The sequence below is a fragment of the Watersipora subatra genome, chromosome 7 (genome assembly GCF_963576615.1).
Source record: "Watersipora subatra chromosome 7, tzWatSuba1.1, whole genome shotgun sequence".
Lineage (NCBI taxonomy): Eukaryota > Metazoa > Bryozoa > Gymnolaemata > Cheilostomatida > Watersiporidae > Watersipora > Watersipora subatra.
In genome coordinates, this window is record NC_088714.1 from 5,560,431 (window position 1) to 5,578,534 (window position 18,104).

The window sequence follows — 18,104 nt, forward strand, 5'->3', positions numbered from 1 at the left end:
TTAGTAGTAGTGAGCGAAATAAACTGGACCAAAATAACTCTTGGTTAAAAAACTAAAAGATCCATTATATGCGGACATAAAACAATAAAATCATGCTATTGTGTATGTCTATGTCTATTGTGTATGTCCATGCATTAGCTTATCGTTACTTATAATTATTTACTTACTCAGAATTTAGCCTATACAATCACTCAGAAACATAATTTTGCAGCTGTTTGGTTTAAATATTTGAAATCCGGACAAAATGAGAATTAATTTAATCTATAATTTATGGCTGTTGACTAAATTCATAATAAATAACAATCTTGTATAGGAGAATTTAGTTTTCCAACAAAAGGTCCAGCTTATTTTGTCCACCACTAGAAATAACAAATGAAGGCTGGAAATAAAAAAAGTTGAGAACTAAAATAAATGAATTATTACAGAATTGTAAATATTATTTATCTGTCAAAGAAACTGAAAGCACCATTTACCTTTTTAGCCTATCAGTTGAGCAAATCAAAGCAAATCATAATTATAGATGGAGTAGTGTATATGGCAGAGTGAGAAGAGAAGACGACTATCACGGTATGATAGCAACTAAATGTCTATGTGTACAATGAGCAACAACAACAAGCACGGTATTGTGCAACTGCAATGTGGATAAAGATTTTATTTAAAAGAAATAAAAACTGAGGCTCAAAGTGAGTGACGAAACTGCAAGGAGAATATTATGGAAAGCAGCTGACCTGCGACATACGCTTGGAGCTAGCGTGTCGAGGTAATATAGGAGAGATAGAAGCAACAGGAAAGTGTAATCGCGGGTAAGGAACGAGGTTGGTTTGTACTTCAGTGAAATCAATCTTCAGTGTTGAGGCAAACCTTAATCCAGCAGTCATGGCTGACACAATCTGCAAAGATTCACAGGTCTTGACAGGTTTATGAATATTACTCATAACTAAGCAAAGTTTAACTAACAGGCTTGTTAGGTCCTTGTTAGACTTGTGAATGTTAGTTGTAACAACAAAAAGGATGACTGATATGAACCAGTTGAATTCATGAGTATCATTCTTAATTAATCGAATTTTTAAGCGATTATCATCTTTCATATGCGCCTTTGTAAAAGGTGAAAGATTAAAAAGAACTAACCTTGTTGCACAAAAGGGTCAACTGCTTAACAACAGTAGTACAAAATGATTGAGGTCATTGAACTAGTAAGGGCATGGCAAATAGAGAGCGTGGCTAGCAACCTAGCTAATAGACTGAGTTTTATTCTAATGGAGGACTAGTTGCTTAGAATTGATTCAAGTATAACTTAACCTAACTGACTTAAACTGCGAAGACTCGAGTGCTAATTTATTTAGCATTGGAGTCTAAGACGGGTTATGGAGAGAAGGCTGTGCGGTTTTTGGTTTAAATTGAGAATACCTGCGCAAATACTGATTGACTAATGGTTGGCCTACAGTAGTAACTCAATAACTGCAGAGAAAGAGTTACAGCTCGTGTAACTGACTTCAAAATTTCAACTAATAAAGGGGGTCCTACCACACAAAGCTGTCGTCAGAATAGTCACTATTAAAATCACTGTCGTCACTTTTAAAATCACTGTCGTCACTTTTAAAATCACTGTCACCTTTTTCAAATTGGTAACCAAAACAACCTCTTTCTTCACATTCGTTATTTTAATACAAATATCTATACTGGTGGCACTGGGTTGCGTTAAAAATCTGAAACTCGCTAGGTTTGAACTTCTGCTAACCAAAAGCATGGCTCAACCAGCGACCTTCACAAACATATTAGTGATGTTTGGGAGCGTTGCTGATTACTCCGCGAAGAGTGACAAAGGTCTTAGGTTTTTAGAGCTATATTTCTTGTACTGAAAATAGACCGAGATTGCCTTTAATAATCACTGTCAGTCACAGACTTGGAAACGGATTTGCAGTCAATGTCGTGGCATTTCATTGCTTTAATTATTTGGCAGTCTATAAATGCTGAACCAGATGCTTCAAACCAAAACTAGTGAAGTTTCGGTTGACCGTGGTGATTTATATATATATATATATTCGAATCTGTCCAATACGCCCGAGGGCATTATATGAACATAAAATTTGAGATAAAATGATTGATAAGAACGCTAAAACCTAATTTGTTGCAATACCAAGATCGTATTAAAAACTGAGGGAGTCATCAACGCCCTGACCCACAACATTCGGTGCCATTCTATTATAAAAAGAGTGCTTATATTGGTCTATCCTAAAATGTGGGTGGACTACTCCATGACGGGTTTGGTGGGATGGGTTAAAAGAGATATAGTTATTGAGGTCTAGATCGTATAGACCAAACACAATTCTTTTTAAAAATTTCAAATCCAAATCTTCTCTTCTATCTTTTAGTTCTTGGATGTTATTTACACGCATGCACTCTGTGACACTATCCATAGGCCCGAGTCTGAAAATCCATCGAACCCCCCGTCTCTGAATTGTTTCTAATTTGTCAATTAAGCCTTTTGCGTGCGGTGACCATACCTGACAGGCATATTCGAGTAATGGTCGAACAATTGTGTTATAGGCGACAATTTTTGTTGATATGCTTGCATTAAAAAGGCAGCGTCGGATAAGTCCGAGTGCCTTATTACTTTTCTTAGTAATGTTTAAAATATGCTCGTGCCACTTGATGTCGCTTTGTATGAAAACCCCCAAATATTTCAGACCATTCGCCTGTGGTATAAAAATTCCGTTCATAAAAAGTTTAAAATCTGGTGTCGACCTGCCCACCTGCATGTGGATACACTTTTCTGGATTAAATGTCATGCCCCACTGTGTGGCCCAATGCTGTAATGCTGTAACGTTAGTCTGCAAAGCCAGCTGGCTGGTGTTTGTCAAATCCATGCACAGCAGAGTATCATCGGCATACAGTCGACAGTCAGCGTCTTTCACACAGAGTGGCAAGTCATCGATGTAAAGAATAAACAATAGGGGTCCCAGCACTGAGCCCTGAGGTACTCCTGATTTAATACTAAAATTATGTGATGTATAACCATTCACTTGAACTACAGAAGCTCTGTTTCTGAGCCACGCTTCTATCCATTTGAGGGTACCTGTATCAAATCTGTAAGCCTTCAATTTGTGTATTAAAAGTTGGTGGGGCACCTTGTCGAAGGCCTTTGCAAAATCAAACGAGACTATGTGATACTCTCGGCGTTCTGCCAGTGCTTTAGAAGCAAAATGTGTAACATCCAATAATTGGGTGGTAGTGCTAAAATGTTTGCGAAAGCCGTGCTGATTGTCACTTAAAAGGTTAAAACTACTTAAATGCTGCCACATAGAACTAGAGATAATGTGCTCAATTATCTTTGAGGTTATTGAGGTCAAACTTATTGGCCTGTAGTTTTGCGGTAGGTCCCGCCTACCACTCTTAAAAATTGGGACAATATCAGCCAGTTTCCAGTCGAGAGGCACATGGGATTGCTCTAAACTGGCCCTCAGCACCGAAACAAAAACGGGTAAAAATTTTGGAACGTTCTTACTGAACTCTTTAAGACAATAAGATGATATTTTGTCCGGTCCAGTTGCCTTTCTGACATCGAGATTTGTAACTAGATTTTTTACACCCGCAATATCTATGCAAATTTTACTCATCGGCTGAACTGGCGGTGATTTTAAAGAGAAGTCTGGACATGCAGAGGTGGTTTCATTGAACACAGAAGAAAAAAAGTCTGCTAGAGAATTAGCAATTCCCTCTGGATCTGTGTTTTCTAGACAGCTGATATTGTTTGATTTTCCCCTAGATTTGTTAATCATATTGTAAAGCGGTTTGGTGTTGCCAACTTTTAGTTCATTGGTGATGTGACACTCTATAAAATCGGTCTTTGAATTACTCACTTCCGTTTTAACGGCGATTTTCATTCCTTTAAGGTACTCAAAGTTCTGCTGTGTTGGGTATTTTTTGTAAACTTGGTAAGCACGATCTCTTTTTCTAATATTTCGTAGAAGAGATCGTGACATCCATGGCTTTCCCCTGGGTCTAGATAGTAATGTTGGGACAAATTCTTTTAGGGCGGACAAGGTGGTGTTTTTAAAAATTTCCCATAGAGTCTGGGCAGATAAATTCTCTTGTTCAGTTCGTAATAACAACTCAAAAAACAGAGAGTCAATTTCTTCGTAGTTTGCTTCGCTAAAGTTATACCTAGTTACACATTTATCATGGTTCGTTTTGCTGTTGCTATTTGGGAGTTGGACTTCTGTAATGATCATATCATGATCTGAAATCCCAGGTTGAAGCAATGTATCAAAATCAAGTTGATCAAAAAGGCTATTTTCGACAAAGAACAAATCTAGTGTGTTACCCTTTATATGGGTGGGGTCGCGAACTAGTTGTGAGAGATCAGAGCATTTAAAAATGTCCAGTGCCTCTTGATGAAATGATTGCCTTACTGATGATCTCCTAATTTGGCCTAAACCGGATGTCCAGTCTATGTCTGGTAAGTTAAGGTCTCCAAATAAAATTAGTGGATATCTGGAATTTCTGTCGCTGAGTAAGCCATGGAGGTTTACAAGGTTGTACTCACTGGGGGGTCTATAAAGTATTACTATGTCCAATGAGACTTGGGAGAAAAACGACACCGTCGTCATGAGAGACTCGCCAGGGCCAGCTATGTTTCTGATTATGTTTATTGGTGATGAATTGCGAATTGCTATCAACACGCCGCCAGCCCCTTGTTTCCTATCATTTCTATATACGGTGAACCTATTCCCTAAAAGCTCATTATCATCGAAGTTGCTATCAATTTTGGTCTCTGTTATACCCACAATTATTATGAACAAATAATAAGTTAGTAACGGTACGGCAACACGTAACAAAATTTCCGTTGGTTCTAACCAAAATCACGAAATGATTGAAACACACAGAATTATTCTGCGCTGCTAGAATCGTGCTAGCGAGCACGATCTCAGCAGCTTTTGCAATTAGTATAGTCCAAGAGACGTATAATGACACACAATAGTAAAAGTATAATTGCAAATCAACATAGTACACACGATGAAACTGCTTAGATTTCGTTATTGAATGTATTTATTGTTTGGACGCTATAGCTACAATTTGTTTATTTTTTAATTATATTTCCTTTTTAGCAGCAAAAGATTTGTGGTAGAGAATGTCGACATCTCTAGCGCAAACAAGTCAGTTGCATCGTATTTACTATGATAACTTTCTGTAATAATTTTCTTGTGTGTCGCATTATGTTTTCGGACTACATATATCTTAAAATTTGCTAAAGTCGTGTTCGCCAACTAATAATAGCGCGACTTAGACAGTTACATCGTGTGTTCTATGTTGAAATGCTTTCGTATTTTTATTGTGTGTCACGGTACATGTCTTGGACTATACTAATTGCTAAAGCTGCTGGAATCGTGCTCGTTAATAATTTCTTTAATCTGTTAAAAGCGTTCGTCGACAAACTCGGTGGGCATGCACAGCTCAAATAATTCTGTGAATTTCGACCGATTAATTCTGCGTTTTTCGTGATTTCGGCCAGAACTCCGAACCAACGAAAAATTCGTTACGTGCAGCCGTACCTTTAGTAATCTTATTTACGCAATCCTCGTCACCTGCATTGGTAAATGGTCGTCTCGTCTGTCACTTTTTAAATATCCCTGTCGTCGCGTCGTCAGAATCGTCACAAAACATGGGAGGACCCCCAATAAAGTACCTGTCTGTGCCGCGAGTGTAACTACCACTTTACAGATCTGTATTTAGCTCCATGAAGTTTCTTTTAAAACACTATTAGTTCTTTAAAAAGATATTAATACGGCGCTCTTTATGACATTGAGCTACTTACCTGGGCTATCATGCGGTTAATATCTTTATATGATGGAGACTCCATGTCCAGTTGCCTGCTCAGCATGTTGTAGAGAGCCTCGTTGTCAAAGAATATCGCGCAATCCGAGTTCATCAAAGATTCGTGAGTAGAAAATACAGCGTTGTATGGCTCAACTACTGCTGTGGCATATTGACCCGAGGGCACAGTAGCAATTTCTATCTGATAACCACAAAAAATATGAGATTGACTGAAGTAATATTCTGCAAGGTGCAACATCCATTTTCTCTTTATTTTCACCAAATGAAATAAATAAATTAAAATAATCGGTATTTGAGTAAAATATTTAAATGTCATTAAACTAACAAATCATAATAGAATGCTTACTTTACTCTTCAATAAAGACTGGGAGTCAAACATTAAGATTTAGCCTATATGACAAGCATGCAATTGTATGAAACAGTGCTGCTTTTTTGAAAATAAAAAATGCATAATTAAATGAATAAAACACATTTATATTATTAAATACATTCATAGACAACATGTTTATATAAAAATTTGATGTAGGGCCTATACATGTACGCTTAAATTGACATACACACGACAGATGTCAAGTTGTCAGATTCGATGTAACAGCAGATTATATGAGCAGAAAACAATTTTACCTGGGTTGTTTTCGGATAGTCATCTCTGAGGGAAGTGGCAAGGGCGGAACCAAAACCAGAACCAGTTCCACCACTGTACGACCTGAACAAGGAAAACCCCTGAACAGAACTACATCCTTCCACCTGAAAAAAGTTTCCTTGAGAAGTCAGGGCTGGCTCCAAGTTGGTACTCTGCATTATTTTTCTCATCAAAGGTTTGTTGTAACATATTATAATAGAAGCTACGTACCATTAGGCGAAACTGGCGTTACATGTACATGTATCATTAGAGATTGTTATCAACACCTAACACTAATACATGACAAATTGTATTGACTTTGATCTCTCGCTGATACTATGATAGCTGTAAAGGACTCCTAGTCTCACGTCAAGTGTGTGGTGTTAGTTAAGGTTATGGCTGAACAAACCAAGTAAGTCGTATAAAAACTAAGTGAAGAATGTAATGTGACGGCTGTGACAGTCTTAGTAATAAGTAAAGGCTTAAAATTATAACAAGTCATGAAGAGTCTAATGCTCTATCAAGTCATAAACAATCTAATACTTTATCAAGTCATAAACAATCTAATGCTCCATCAAGTTATGAACAATCTAATGTTCTATAAAGTTATAAACAATCTAATGCTCTATCAAATTATAAACAACCCTAATACTCTATCAAGTCATGAACAACCTAATGCTCCATCAAGTCATGAACAATCTAATGCCGTATCAAGTTATAAACAATCTAATGCTCTATCAAGTTATAAACAACCTAATGCTCTATCAAGTCATGAAGAGTCTAATGCTCTATCAAGTCATAAACTATCTAATACTCTATCAAGTCATGAACAATCTAATGCTCTATCAAGTCATGAACAATCTAATGCCGTATCAAGTTATAAACAATCTAATGCTCTATCAAGTTATAAACAACCTAATGCTCTATCAAGTTATGAACAGCCTAATACTTTATCAAGTCATAAACAATCTAATACTTTATTAAGTCATGAACAACCTAATACTCTATGAAGTTATGAACAATCTAATACTCTATCAAGTCATAAACAATCTAATGCTCTATCAAGTCATGAACAATCTAATGCTCTATAGAGTTATGAACAATCTAATATTCTATCAAACCATGCTAATACTCTATCAAGTCACGAACAATCTAATGCTCTATCATTTATTGTGAGTTGAATACATGGCGTGTAACATCATACTTTATCTGAAGGCAGTAGCAACAGCAACTTTATAACATATTATACTACTTTTGCTGCTTGAGAGGACAACTCCAACACTGATAGGATTAGTTTTTTACAAACTAAGCGTTTTTGATTAACAAAGTATGATAGCGTATGTCAGGATTTATGTTGTCACAACTGTCTGATATAAATGCTGAACTTCAGCTGTCTAATACACTATCTTTGTATTATTTTTTGAGCTAATGTGCCAGTTCGTAGACATGAAAATGACTAACAGTCTCAATGTTTTAATACAATGCATTAATATTGCAAGTGGTTTTGACATTTTAAATTGCGCTCCTAATAGGGTGGGCCTTGCTTGCCAAGTAAAGTGCACTTTACAGAGGTCATTCATATGTAAACTTGATTTTTGTTTAGTAACACACGAAAGAAAGAAGCATTTATTACTGTGAACTAAAAAAAGTTTAGTAATCTGCTCTTCTGTTTAGCAACAACCTTGAACTGTCTGTGCACACAATATGATGTTTACTAACCACTTTCCGAATTCGGTCCAAAGCTAGATCCCTCAAATCATCTGCCATAGCAAAGTAGCCTCTAGCAAAGACATTACCAGAGTCCTCCTTGCCAGAGATGAGGCAGTCAGGCCTGAACAGATCTCTTTTCCGTCCTGTTCTGATCACATCTAAACAGAAAACTTCATATAAGTTATAGTTATGTTCATTTGGTAGAATTCCAAACAAATGTAGAATGTGATAAGAGTTACCTAAACCTAGTAGGCTTTTGTATTAACTTCTGCCACATTAATCTTGATTGGCCACCTTTAGTTGCTCTCAACAATCTAGTTACTAGCTACAGTAGCTATTGAATAAATTTTGTTCTTTGTTAGTATAGCGCAAGAGGTTATATACATGTATTTATTTCTATAGTTGATTTGTAAACATGTCTGAGACTATATGAACAACTACAACAAAACAAAATTTCAGTAAAAACTGGAAAAAATGGTAACCATAATAATGGTGAATATGCGAGTAAACTGCTTTAAATTAGTTGTTTACCCAATTATATCATATTGGAATTAGCGAAATGTTGAACTGAAATAATTGTAAAACGTCTAAACAAAAATAATTAGTTTGATGAATGCGAGTTGATTTGGAAAATAAAATCAATTTAAAAAAATTAAAATAAACTTTCCGATTGAGCCAATCTTTATGTAGCACAAGAACAGCACTACAATGATTAACAGTGGTTAACACTGATTAACACTTTTTATGTAGCAAAAGAAAAGTACTACACTGAAGAATATCTAATTAGGGAATGGCTTCAGCAACTTGTCAAAATTTGACTGAGAGCATCAAGCAATAAAACTAACCATGTGTCAAAATATCTTGTAAAATATCACAATGTTTTCTGAGCATACATTTTCTTGCAATAGAACACTGTCAAACCTGAGCCTACATCATAGCAGTGATGAAACCTTTCGGTGATGTTAAATCTTTGCACTAACTTAACCTTGTCTGTAAGAAATTCATTTTTATCAATCCTACCCACAACAGTTGGTTCAGTGTCAAGGATGACTGTTCTGGGAACATATTTGCCCTTAGAACACTCCTCAAAGAAAATGCCATTAGTTGACAAATCTAAATTCTTTCTACGCGTCTTTTTGATGGTGCCATCAGCACAGACATCGTGTTCAAGGCAGAAAAGCTCCCAGAGTGAGTCAGCAATCTGCACTCCACACTGTCCGAGGTGAATATTCACAACTCCTCTGTTTAGGTCAGCCTGTACCAAAACAATCCTGAGCTTTATAAGTGTACTTTCCCTCGACAATAGAAGCATTGATCCGTAAAGCACACACTAAGGTGCAAGCATGTCGGTATAACTGTATAGTCACACACAAGCAATGTTCAACTACTCAGTGTAAGTAAATGCTAGAGACGGATACATAGCTACTTACCATCGCGCTTCAGCTGAATAGCGTTCAGATATAGCACTGTTGCAATTTATACATGCCAAGCATTCCAGAAATGACATCATCGCTTTTATAGTACTTCATACAGTTTAATATAATTTTCATATAGACAAAATAAAAAATTCAAAGAAAATATGAATAAAAACGCATTGTATAACCAGTTGGAATGAATGCATATAAATGACAAAAATGACAATGCCTGGTAACATATACAGTAGCAGTAATAAAGGCTAATGTTATTACAAAAGAAGGGAGCTACAGAGGCCGCGACAGGCAGCTGATTGAATCTGATTTGAAATAGCAAAAATTCACTAAAAATAAACGAAGCATCGAAATTAAGTGGTATATAGCAAATATAAAATATATTATTATCAACGCATGAATGATAAAACTGCATAAGAAAATCAAAAAAAGCTGATTAAAGAGAATCATAGAATATATATGCTCCGTGCAGCCCAGCTGCACCAGTCGCACCAGCTGCACCAGTCGCACCAGCTGCACCAGGTGAATGTATGACAAAGCAAAGCGAAAAATAATGGCAGATTATTAAATAATGTGTAGAAATCTGTGTGCGTGCTTTTCTACCCTGACCAGCAATAGTAGGCATCTGTATGTTTCCAATCTCTGTGTGATTCCAGTCTTATCCTAACTAACAGAAGCGTACGTTGGGTCGGTGTAATCGTCCAGGGAACCTAAAACCAATCAGCCTAAAACAGTATAAACAACTTCATGGTTATGATACTGACACGCTATGATCAGTCTACCAAATACTACACTGATTTGACTGAACTCAAGTTTCACTACCCTCTAGTCTGTAAAGCTTTGCATAAGTACAAATAACAAGTAGCTTCTCAACAGAAGGTGTGCTAAGCCAGCTAGCTAGCACTGGACACAACAGGTCTGAAGGTGTGTTCAGCCAGCTAGCTAGCACTGGACACAACAGGTCTGGAGGTGTGCTAAGCCAACTAGCTAGCACTGGACACAACAGGTCTGGAGGTGTGCTAAGCCAACTAGCTAGCACTGGACACAACAGGTCTGAAGGTGTGTTCAGCCAGCTAGCTAGCACTGGACACAACAGGTCTGGAGGTGTGCTAAGCCAGCTAGCTAGCAGTGGACACAACGAGTCTGGGGGTGTGTTCAACCAGCTAGCTAGCGGTGGACACAACAGGTCTGGAGGTGTGTTCAGCCAGCTAGCTAGCAGTGGACACAACGAGTCTGGGGGTGTGTTCAACCAGCTAGCTAGCGGTGGACACAACAGGTCTGGAGGTTTGCTAAGCCAGCTAGCTAGCACTGGACACAACAGGTCTGGAGGTGTGCTAAGCCAGCTAGCTAGCACTGGACACAACAGGTCTGGAGGTGTGCTAAGCCAGCTAGCTAGCACTGGACACAACGAGTCTGGGGGTGTCTTAAACCAGCTAGCTAGCGGTGGACACAACAGGTCTGGAGGTTTGCTAAGCCAGCTAGCTAGCACTGGACACAACCGGTCTGGAGGTGTGCTAAGCCAGCTAGCTAGCACTAGACACAACAAGTCTGGAGGTGTGTTCAGCTAGCTAGCGGTGGACACAACAGGTCTGGAGGTGTGCTAAGCCAGCTAGCTAGCACTGGACACAACAGGTCTGGAGGTGTGCTAAGCCAGCTAGCTAGCACTAGACACAACAAGTCTGGAGGTGTGTTCAACCAGCTAGCTAGCAGTGGACACAACAGGTCTGGAGGTGTCTTAAACCAGCTAGCTAGCGGTGGACACAACAGGTCTGGAGATATACTAAGCCTGCTAGCTAGAACTGGACACAACAGGTCTGGAGGTGTGCTAAGCCAGCTAGCTAGCACTGGACACAGCAGGTCTGGAGGTGTGCTAAGCCAACTAGCTAGCACTGGACACAACAGGTCTGAAGGTGTGTTCAGCCAGCTAGCTAGCACTGGACACAACAAGTCTGGAGGTATGTTCAGCCTGCTAGCTAGCACTGGACACAACAAGGCTGGAGGTGTGTTCAGCCAGCTAGCTAGCACTGGACACAACAGGTCTGGAGGTGTGTTCAGCCAGCTAGCTAGCAGTGGGCACAACAGGTCTGGAGGTGTGTTCAGCCAGCTAGCACTGGACACAACAGGTCTGAAGGTGTGTTTAACCACCTAGTTTGTGCTGCCTAAACAAATCTAAAAGTGCAAACAGCCTACCAAAAACTTGTTGAATGATATCCTTGGTAAACAGAGTTTAATCATATGTTTGAGAGGAGATCGCATGCCTTGCTCAATTATAGTTGTTATGATATGCAGAACAAACCACACAAGGCGGACTAGCGAAACCAGACTAAAGACAAGATTAGTACTATTACATAACATCACGTCGGTGAAATGAGTTGCTAAGTCGGTTGAGGGTTTCAGTTGTATCTGAAATTTAGAAAAAAAGGCTGACAAATGGCAGGACTATTGGATCCAGCCCAAGCATACGCCAAAATACAAACCTGGACAGGAAGGTAGCTGACGAGCGTCACTCGCAAAGAAATTGCTGCCGAGAGTAGTCGTGATCTGAGCTGCAGACGATGGCTTGCTGTCAAAGCAATCATAAAGCACCGGAGCTACAAGAACAATTACAGTAGTCCAGAAACTACATAGCGGTGAGTCAACGCGGATACGTGTAGTTCCTCTAAATCTGTCCATAGTGTAGTTTGTAACAAGATGTTAATGAGCCACCAAACAGAATCTTTGTTTTATGCGTACATCACGCTACATCGGTGATATCTAAGATGACCATGAGTAAAACTGCGTTGCTTATTAAGTTGGATCCGAATGCTTTATTGGTTAAAGCACCTAGCTGGTGCTGCCTATAATAAATTGAAAAGTGTGTTTTGACCGGCATTATTATTTTGAAATTTAACAAATTCATGAAGTACTCTGATAGACAAAGATTGGTGAACTAGTGACAATTACCTGCGCTGAGATGACACAGTTGATGTCTGGAAAGTCTTAACTATCACCTGTTAGTTGACTGAGAGAGTTCAACATGATCACTGGTATCTATGAAATGGATGTTATTGCTGTCAAGTCAAATGCAACGCATAAAAATCATTTGTGTAATTTACAGTAAGTATATGTATTTTATTAAGGTATAATGAGGCCCTCAGTAGCACTGCAGCTAGTCGAGGTGCTGGGCCCGCAGTAGCACTGCAGCTAGTCGAGGTGCTGGGCCCACAGAAGTTGGCATATTTTGACAATGAAGACAACATTCACCATTTTGTTAAAATTCGAAGTCTTGACTAATCTAGGCTTAACAAGTGACTCCTGAATTACCTTTAAAACTAGTAAATGTTTTGTAAGTCTATTTGAAAACTGTTCCATTGTGACGAAGCTCTGTGTACAATTGTTTTTTGATCGGAAGCGGTATAAAATTTTGATAATGGTAGATTGGTTTTCAAAAATCTAGTACTATAATGAGAATATTTTTTACTGTTCATTCATTTGAATAGAATTTTGAATGGGCTATCAAGATAATTTTATACATCTGCTTATTAACAGGTAATACAAAAAGCTGATCAAACAGGGACTGAGATGAAGTCAGTGGTGGTTTATTAAAGATTATGCATATTATAGGCTTTCGGGATATTCATATTTTTCTCAAATACCAAAATGGAGCATTTCCCGTGACTCAAGGCACTAACTAATTTTAGAATAAATAAATAGGTTGTATATTAGCTTCATAACACTTCCAGGTAGAAATTTAGAACATTTACTGATCGTGCTGAAAAAAGATCTCATCTGCCTTATTAGCTTGTCAACGTGTCATCCCATATCAGGTATCTGTCCGAATGAATTCCTAGAAATTTTATCAAAGATGTCTTCTGAAGTTCCAAACCAAATAATTTTATTAGTTTTTTTCTAATTTGAATTTTATTATGGTAACTTCTCATTACAATGTACATTGTTTTGTCTATGTTTACAGTTAGTATATTTATTTTGCACCACTGTAACAATTGTACAACTATTTTTAGTTTATTAATAGCCATATCAAGGAAAGAATATAGATTAACTAAAGCTTGTGGCGGGATTGGCAAGCTCAAGTGATTTTGGTGAGCGAACAGGTCAGTTATCTTCAGCAACGTCTCTGGCTTATCACCTCCATCAGACATTCTTTCCTGACTCAACATTAACAAGGTTCAAGTGGTGAAAGTCACACACAAAGAGAGCATGTTCTCCTTTGGCCTCCACTAACAAGGTTCAAGTGGTGAAAGTCACACACAAAGAGAGCATGTTCTCCTTTGGTCTCCACTAACAAGGTTCAAGTGGTGCAAGTCATACACAAAGAGAGCATGTTCTCTTCTGGTCTCCACGACAGAGCAGCTCAGCTTGCGGGTTAAATATAGAAACTAAAGGCTGAAAACAGCACGCAAACTAACCTGGTCGAGCGCAGCCAGTCTTGGATGCGTTTATGAAGTCCTCGATATCCTTTTCTGGATCACTGCCCTCCATCACATTCCTTACCTCTTGATTCTTCTGTAGATTCATAGAATGACTAATATTTAATCTAGCAAACTGTTTACCATAATAGCAACAGTAATCGTTGAAGTCACATAATTGTTTAGAGCCAAATAAATCTTTAATGAACACAAAATGTCTACTCTCCAATTATTGCTTGTAGACACCTATTGGTGAATGTAGACAACTATTGGTGATTAGGGCAACTCCAGACTGGCAGCAGGCTGCCGCAATCGTTGTAGGATAACAATAACAAATACTATATTAGGGCTTGCTGTTACTTAAAGGTTGACTTGTAACAAAATTCACATTACAGTTATTTGGTATCAAAAGATTCACAATGTCTTACTCTGTTGTGTTGTAATTGCCAAATATGTGGAAATGTGATTACAAGCTCTTAAAAGCTCAAAAACGAAAAGCCGTCGTAGATCGGAATCTCTTTATTTCGATGACGTAGCCACGAAATTTGGTTATCGTCTTGTCACGTATGTTCTCACGTGAATTGAAAGGCCAATACAAAGCTCAATATAAAACTTATCGTAGTACTAGTTTATGACAAACACTTCGAATTTTACCGAAGACCCCGTATCAAATATAGATGCTCGCTACTTTACAGTTTTGTTTCGGCCTGGTCTAATCGGCAAGTCGTAATCTGATCATGTGACCCAATACTTCGCAAATAATTTCTGCAGCACTTTTCGATTATCACAAGTGACCAACAGGCTCGTCATGATTATCAGACAATGATATGTACTCCTTCAAGCTAAGGCTAAAAATTAAACAAATTTTTACGGCAAGTTATAAGATATCACTGCTAAAAGTGACAGCATTACGATGACGATAAAACAGACGCGTAAGAACAATAGACATAGTTTTATTGAATGCGTGAAGTATATTTGTGAAAATATTTTGACGAATAAGGTTGCAAGAAAGTGTAAACAGAAACCATCTCTCACAACTACATCACATTTGAGCCGTTTTGGAAAGGGAATCTAAACTACAGCGGTCTCGTGTGGCTGCGATTTTCTGTTCGTTTTTGAGCTTTTAAGAGCTTGTAACCACTTTTCCACATATTTTGCACCTACAACACAACAGAGTAAGACATGGTGAATCTTTTCATATCAAATAATGGTAATGTGAATTTTTTTGCAAGTCAACCTTTAAACAACTGGGCTGGGTTTACCATTTCAATGTACGTGTAGATGGTTAGATACAATAGCTTATTAAGAAGGAATTCTATCTATGCTAGCCACCACAGAGACACGTACAAGCATCTACAGACTTCAACTAACAACATTCCTCCATTGTTAGAGATTTACTTGTACTAAAACCATAAAAAAATTTAGTTAAAAATTCATTTTCAGAAAACAAATTTGATGCGAAAGTTTGTAAGATGCCTGATTCAAGCTAAGAACAGTAATTATAGGAATGACAACTCCAATCTAGACACAGCCCTCAGTACAAACCTCATCCTGGTCACACAAGGTCTTAGAATCAATGTTGACAAACACCCAAAGTTCATTCCTGAAGAACTTCAATCTATCATCCTCCACCTGCTGAAAAAGGTCACAGGTCTTTTGCATTTCCACCTCCCAGTGACCTCGTACCGTTTCAAGGTTTTTGACTGCCGCCTGGTAGAGTTCATCAGCTTTCATCTTTTCCTCTTTGCATTTGTGTGATCGGTTTTCCAGCTGAAGACATGAGAATTGGAGTTAACTACTAATGTCAGCAAAGCCGTGTCGAACCAATAAACAAGATTGGCAAAAACATGTTAGCATTATGATTATAAGCCACAAGGCTGAGCTCATAGATAAACTTACATTCCTATGTTCTGCCTACTTTTCATATCTGAAAAAATATTCTGAGAAGGCAAATCCGGACCTGAAAACGTTAAGATGCTAACATACCTTCTCTATTTCTTTGGTCTGTTTAGTCGCACTGGACTTTTCAGTGACATACGTATGGTGAGCCGTCTCATACGACACACACTTTTTCTGGTAAACTTGCTGACTCTACAAACCCTGTATCTAGTGAGTTTATCGCAGCTTTGGCAGCAGTTAACAAGTTGATTTTTTGTACAAATTTGAAATTGGGAAAGGCATAGTTGTTGATATGTTGATACATAACCAAAACTCTTTTTTAATGACTTGGCCAGATAGCCTGCAAGGTTACCTAACTGCAAGGTTACCTAACTGCAAGGTTAGGTAAATTTAAAATGATACCTGTCAAGTCGAGACAGAAGATTGTAAGATGAAGAAATAACTATCACATCTAATGATTACCTTCTATACCAAGTAGTTTGATGCGTCGCTCAGCAATTGCGAATCAAAGATGACACTTACTGACTGAGTCTTATGATATAAATCCTTCTTAGAGGCCTGCCACTTTTTCATATCTCCTTCAGCTTGCTTACACCGAGCAGTGAAGTCATCTTTGAAGACCTGCATTCGTTGTGCTTGCTCAACAAGAGCCTGACTCATATCCAGATGAACGCCTGCAGATTTCTCTACATCCTTCTTTAGTTCGATCAGGATTCTTTTGAAGGTCCTATAAATAGCAGGTGAAACTGTCATACAGTTATCTCTATGTAGATAGATGCGGCAAAGAGGGTGTCTCATGATAATCAGTCATTACCAAACTGTCAAGCGAAGAACATATCTAAATAGATAAATTTTATTAGATTTCTATTGCTATGATGCAGGAGAAGAGCGATTACAGGTTTATAAGACAAGGTGCTTTAAACTTTTCGACTGAAATCCTTTTGCCATAAGCTTTGCTGATAGCACAGTCAAGTACCTCATACAATATATGGAATAATTGAAGAGCCTTTGTTCTATAACCCATATCGGAGCAAAACATGGAGACATACCCGGAGTCTGTCGATCCTAAAGATGAACGAGATAGACGCATCAGTGACTTCGCATAGTCCTCTTCTAGTTTTGAACTGTCGAATAAAATTGATAGTCAACTGCAAACTCTGTAGAGTTTTTATAGATTCATTAAAAAGAATTTGTACATAATCAGCTAGCCTAGAGTCTATAAAATGAAAAAGACTAAATTATCCATTTCAAGTTTAAAAAAGCTGATAGCATTGAGCTAGAAGCCTTCTGCACAGCAATCAACATGATGGTAAACCATGCTCTTTTATAAATGCTTGAAACTGCTTCAAGGTTCGATTTAAATAAAAAAAGTTTAATTAAAAAAATTGTAGCAGCCTAACCGTTCTTTAACAAACGAGATTATTTCTTTCGATGACGTTCGTCCATCTTTCATCTTCTTTAGCAAAATCTCAAATCCAGCATTTGAATTAAACTCCTTGTTCTAAAACACACAAGCAATCCATGAATAACAAATGTGTCACCACCAATGACAAACTAAAATTTAGAATAAAATTAATAAGATGATTACATCAACTTACCCAAAAGCACTCGGAGAACTTTTGTGCCACCATGCTTGGTACTCTTCACTCAACCTTGTGCTACTGGTTTTACTATAAATATCATCATTGCAAATGGCTAGCATAAGGAATGGCTATCATAAGAAATGGCTAACCTAACAAATGGCTATCATAACAAATGGCTACCATGACAAATGACTGAGAGATTCCTAACCAATTTGATCACACTCACATCGGTGTCTAGTAAAAAGGTAAGTTGTAGACCAAAAAAGCCAAAACGGAGCTAATAAAGCGATTATGTTGCAATGCATCAAAAGGCTTGGATGTTTGCCTGATTAGTGGAAAAAGGCGCTTTTGAAACTTATTTGTGTGAAGAATTGAGAGTTTTGAGTATTTAGAAGTGCGACCCTCGTAATAAATCTTGTCTCCAAAAACTATCTTACATTGGCCTTGTGACGAAGTTGAGGTCATGATCAAATAGCTTAGCCTTTCTGCAGGCATAGTCATTTTCCGATACTGACGATAATTGGCAGAGTGACAATTATGTCGTCACACGAATGTTTTTATAAATTGATTTCTGGTTGGCTTATTGCCTTTTTTTGTTTAGTTTTTTTACCAATAATAAACT

At 37.9% G+C, this 18,104-nt stretch overlaps 2 protein-coding genes across 2 annotated transcripts; both read right to left on the minus strand.

Annotated features, from left to right (window-relative positions):
• Positions 1 to 710: 710 nt before the first annotated feature.
• On the minus strand, positions 711 to 9,479 carry LOC137400361 (tubulin alpha-8 chain-like). The gene is made up of 6 exons (XM_068086690.1): positions 9,188 to 9,479; positions 8,177 to 8,325; positions 6,460 to 6,582; positions 5,816 to 6,016; positions 2,754 to 3,140; positions 711 to 890 (listed from the first exon to the last, which is right to left on the minus strand). The coding sequence occupies exons 1-6, from the start codon at positions 9,477 to 9,479 to the stop codon at positions 711 to 713; spliced, it is 1,332 nt and encodes a 443-aa protein (XP_067942791.1).
• A 205-nt stretch (positions 9,480 to 9,684) lies between these two features.
• On the minus strand, positions 9,685 to 17,608 carry LOC137400041 (proline-serine-threonine phosphatase-interacting protein 1-like). The gene is made up of 9 exons (XM_068086351.1): positions 17,498 to 17,608; positions 17,300 to 17,400; positions 16,949 to 17,023; positions 16,422 to 16,626; positions 15,987 to 16,091; positions 15,546 to 15,770; positions 14,001 to 14,097; positions 12,072 to 12,185; positions 9,685 to 10,304 (listed from the first exon to the last, which is right to left on the minus strand). The coding sequence occupies exons 1-9, from the start codon at positions 17,528 to 17,530 to the stop codon at positions 10,258 to 10,260; spliced, it is 1,002 nt and encodes a 333-aa protein (XP_067942452.1). The 5' UTR covers positions 17,531 to 17,608; the 3' UTR covers positions 9,685 to 10,257.
• Positions 17,609 to 18,104: the final 496 nt, after the last annotated feature.

Coding starts and splice junctions, on each gene's coding strand:
- LOC137400361 (XM_068086690.1), bottom strand. CDS start 9,479: ATGCTTCTATTGTCGAGGGAAAGTACACTTATAAAGCTCAGGATTGTT. Junction 8,326..9,187: donor CACTGAACCAACTGTTGTGG/GTAGGATTGATA, acceptor TTTTCTGTTTAG/ATGTGATCAGAACAGGACGG. Junction 3,141..5,815: donor TTAACCGCATGATAGCCCAG/GTAAGTAGCTCA, acceptor GATTTTGCAAAG/GCCTTCGACAAGGTGCCCCA.
- LOC137400041 (XM_068086351.1), bottom strand. CDS start 17,530: ATGGTGGCACAAAAGTTCTCCGAGTGCTTTTGG. Junction 15,771..15,986: donor AGACCAAAGAAATAGAGAAG/GTATGTTAGCAT, acceptor TCATGTCTTCAG/CTGGAAAACCGATCACACAA. Junction 10,305..12,071: donor TCAGCTACCTTCCTGTCCAG/GTTTGTATTTTG, acceptor GATTGGTTTTAG/GTTCCCTGGACGATTACACC.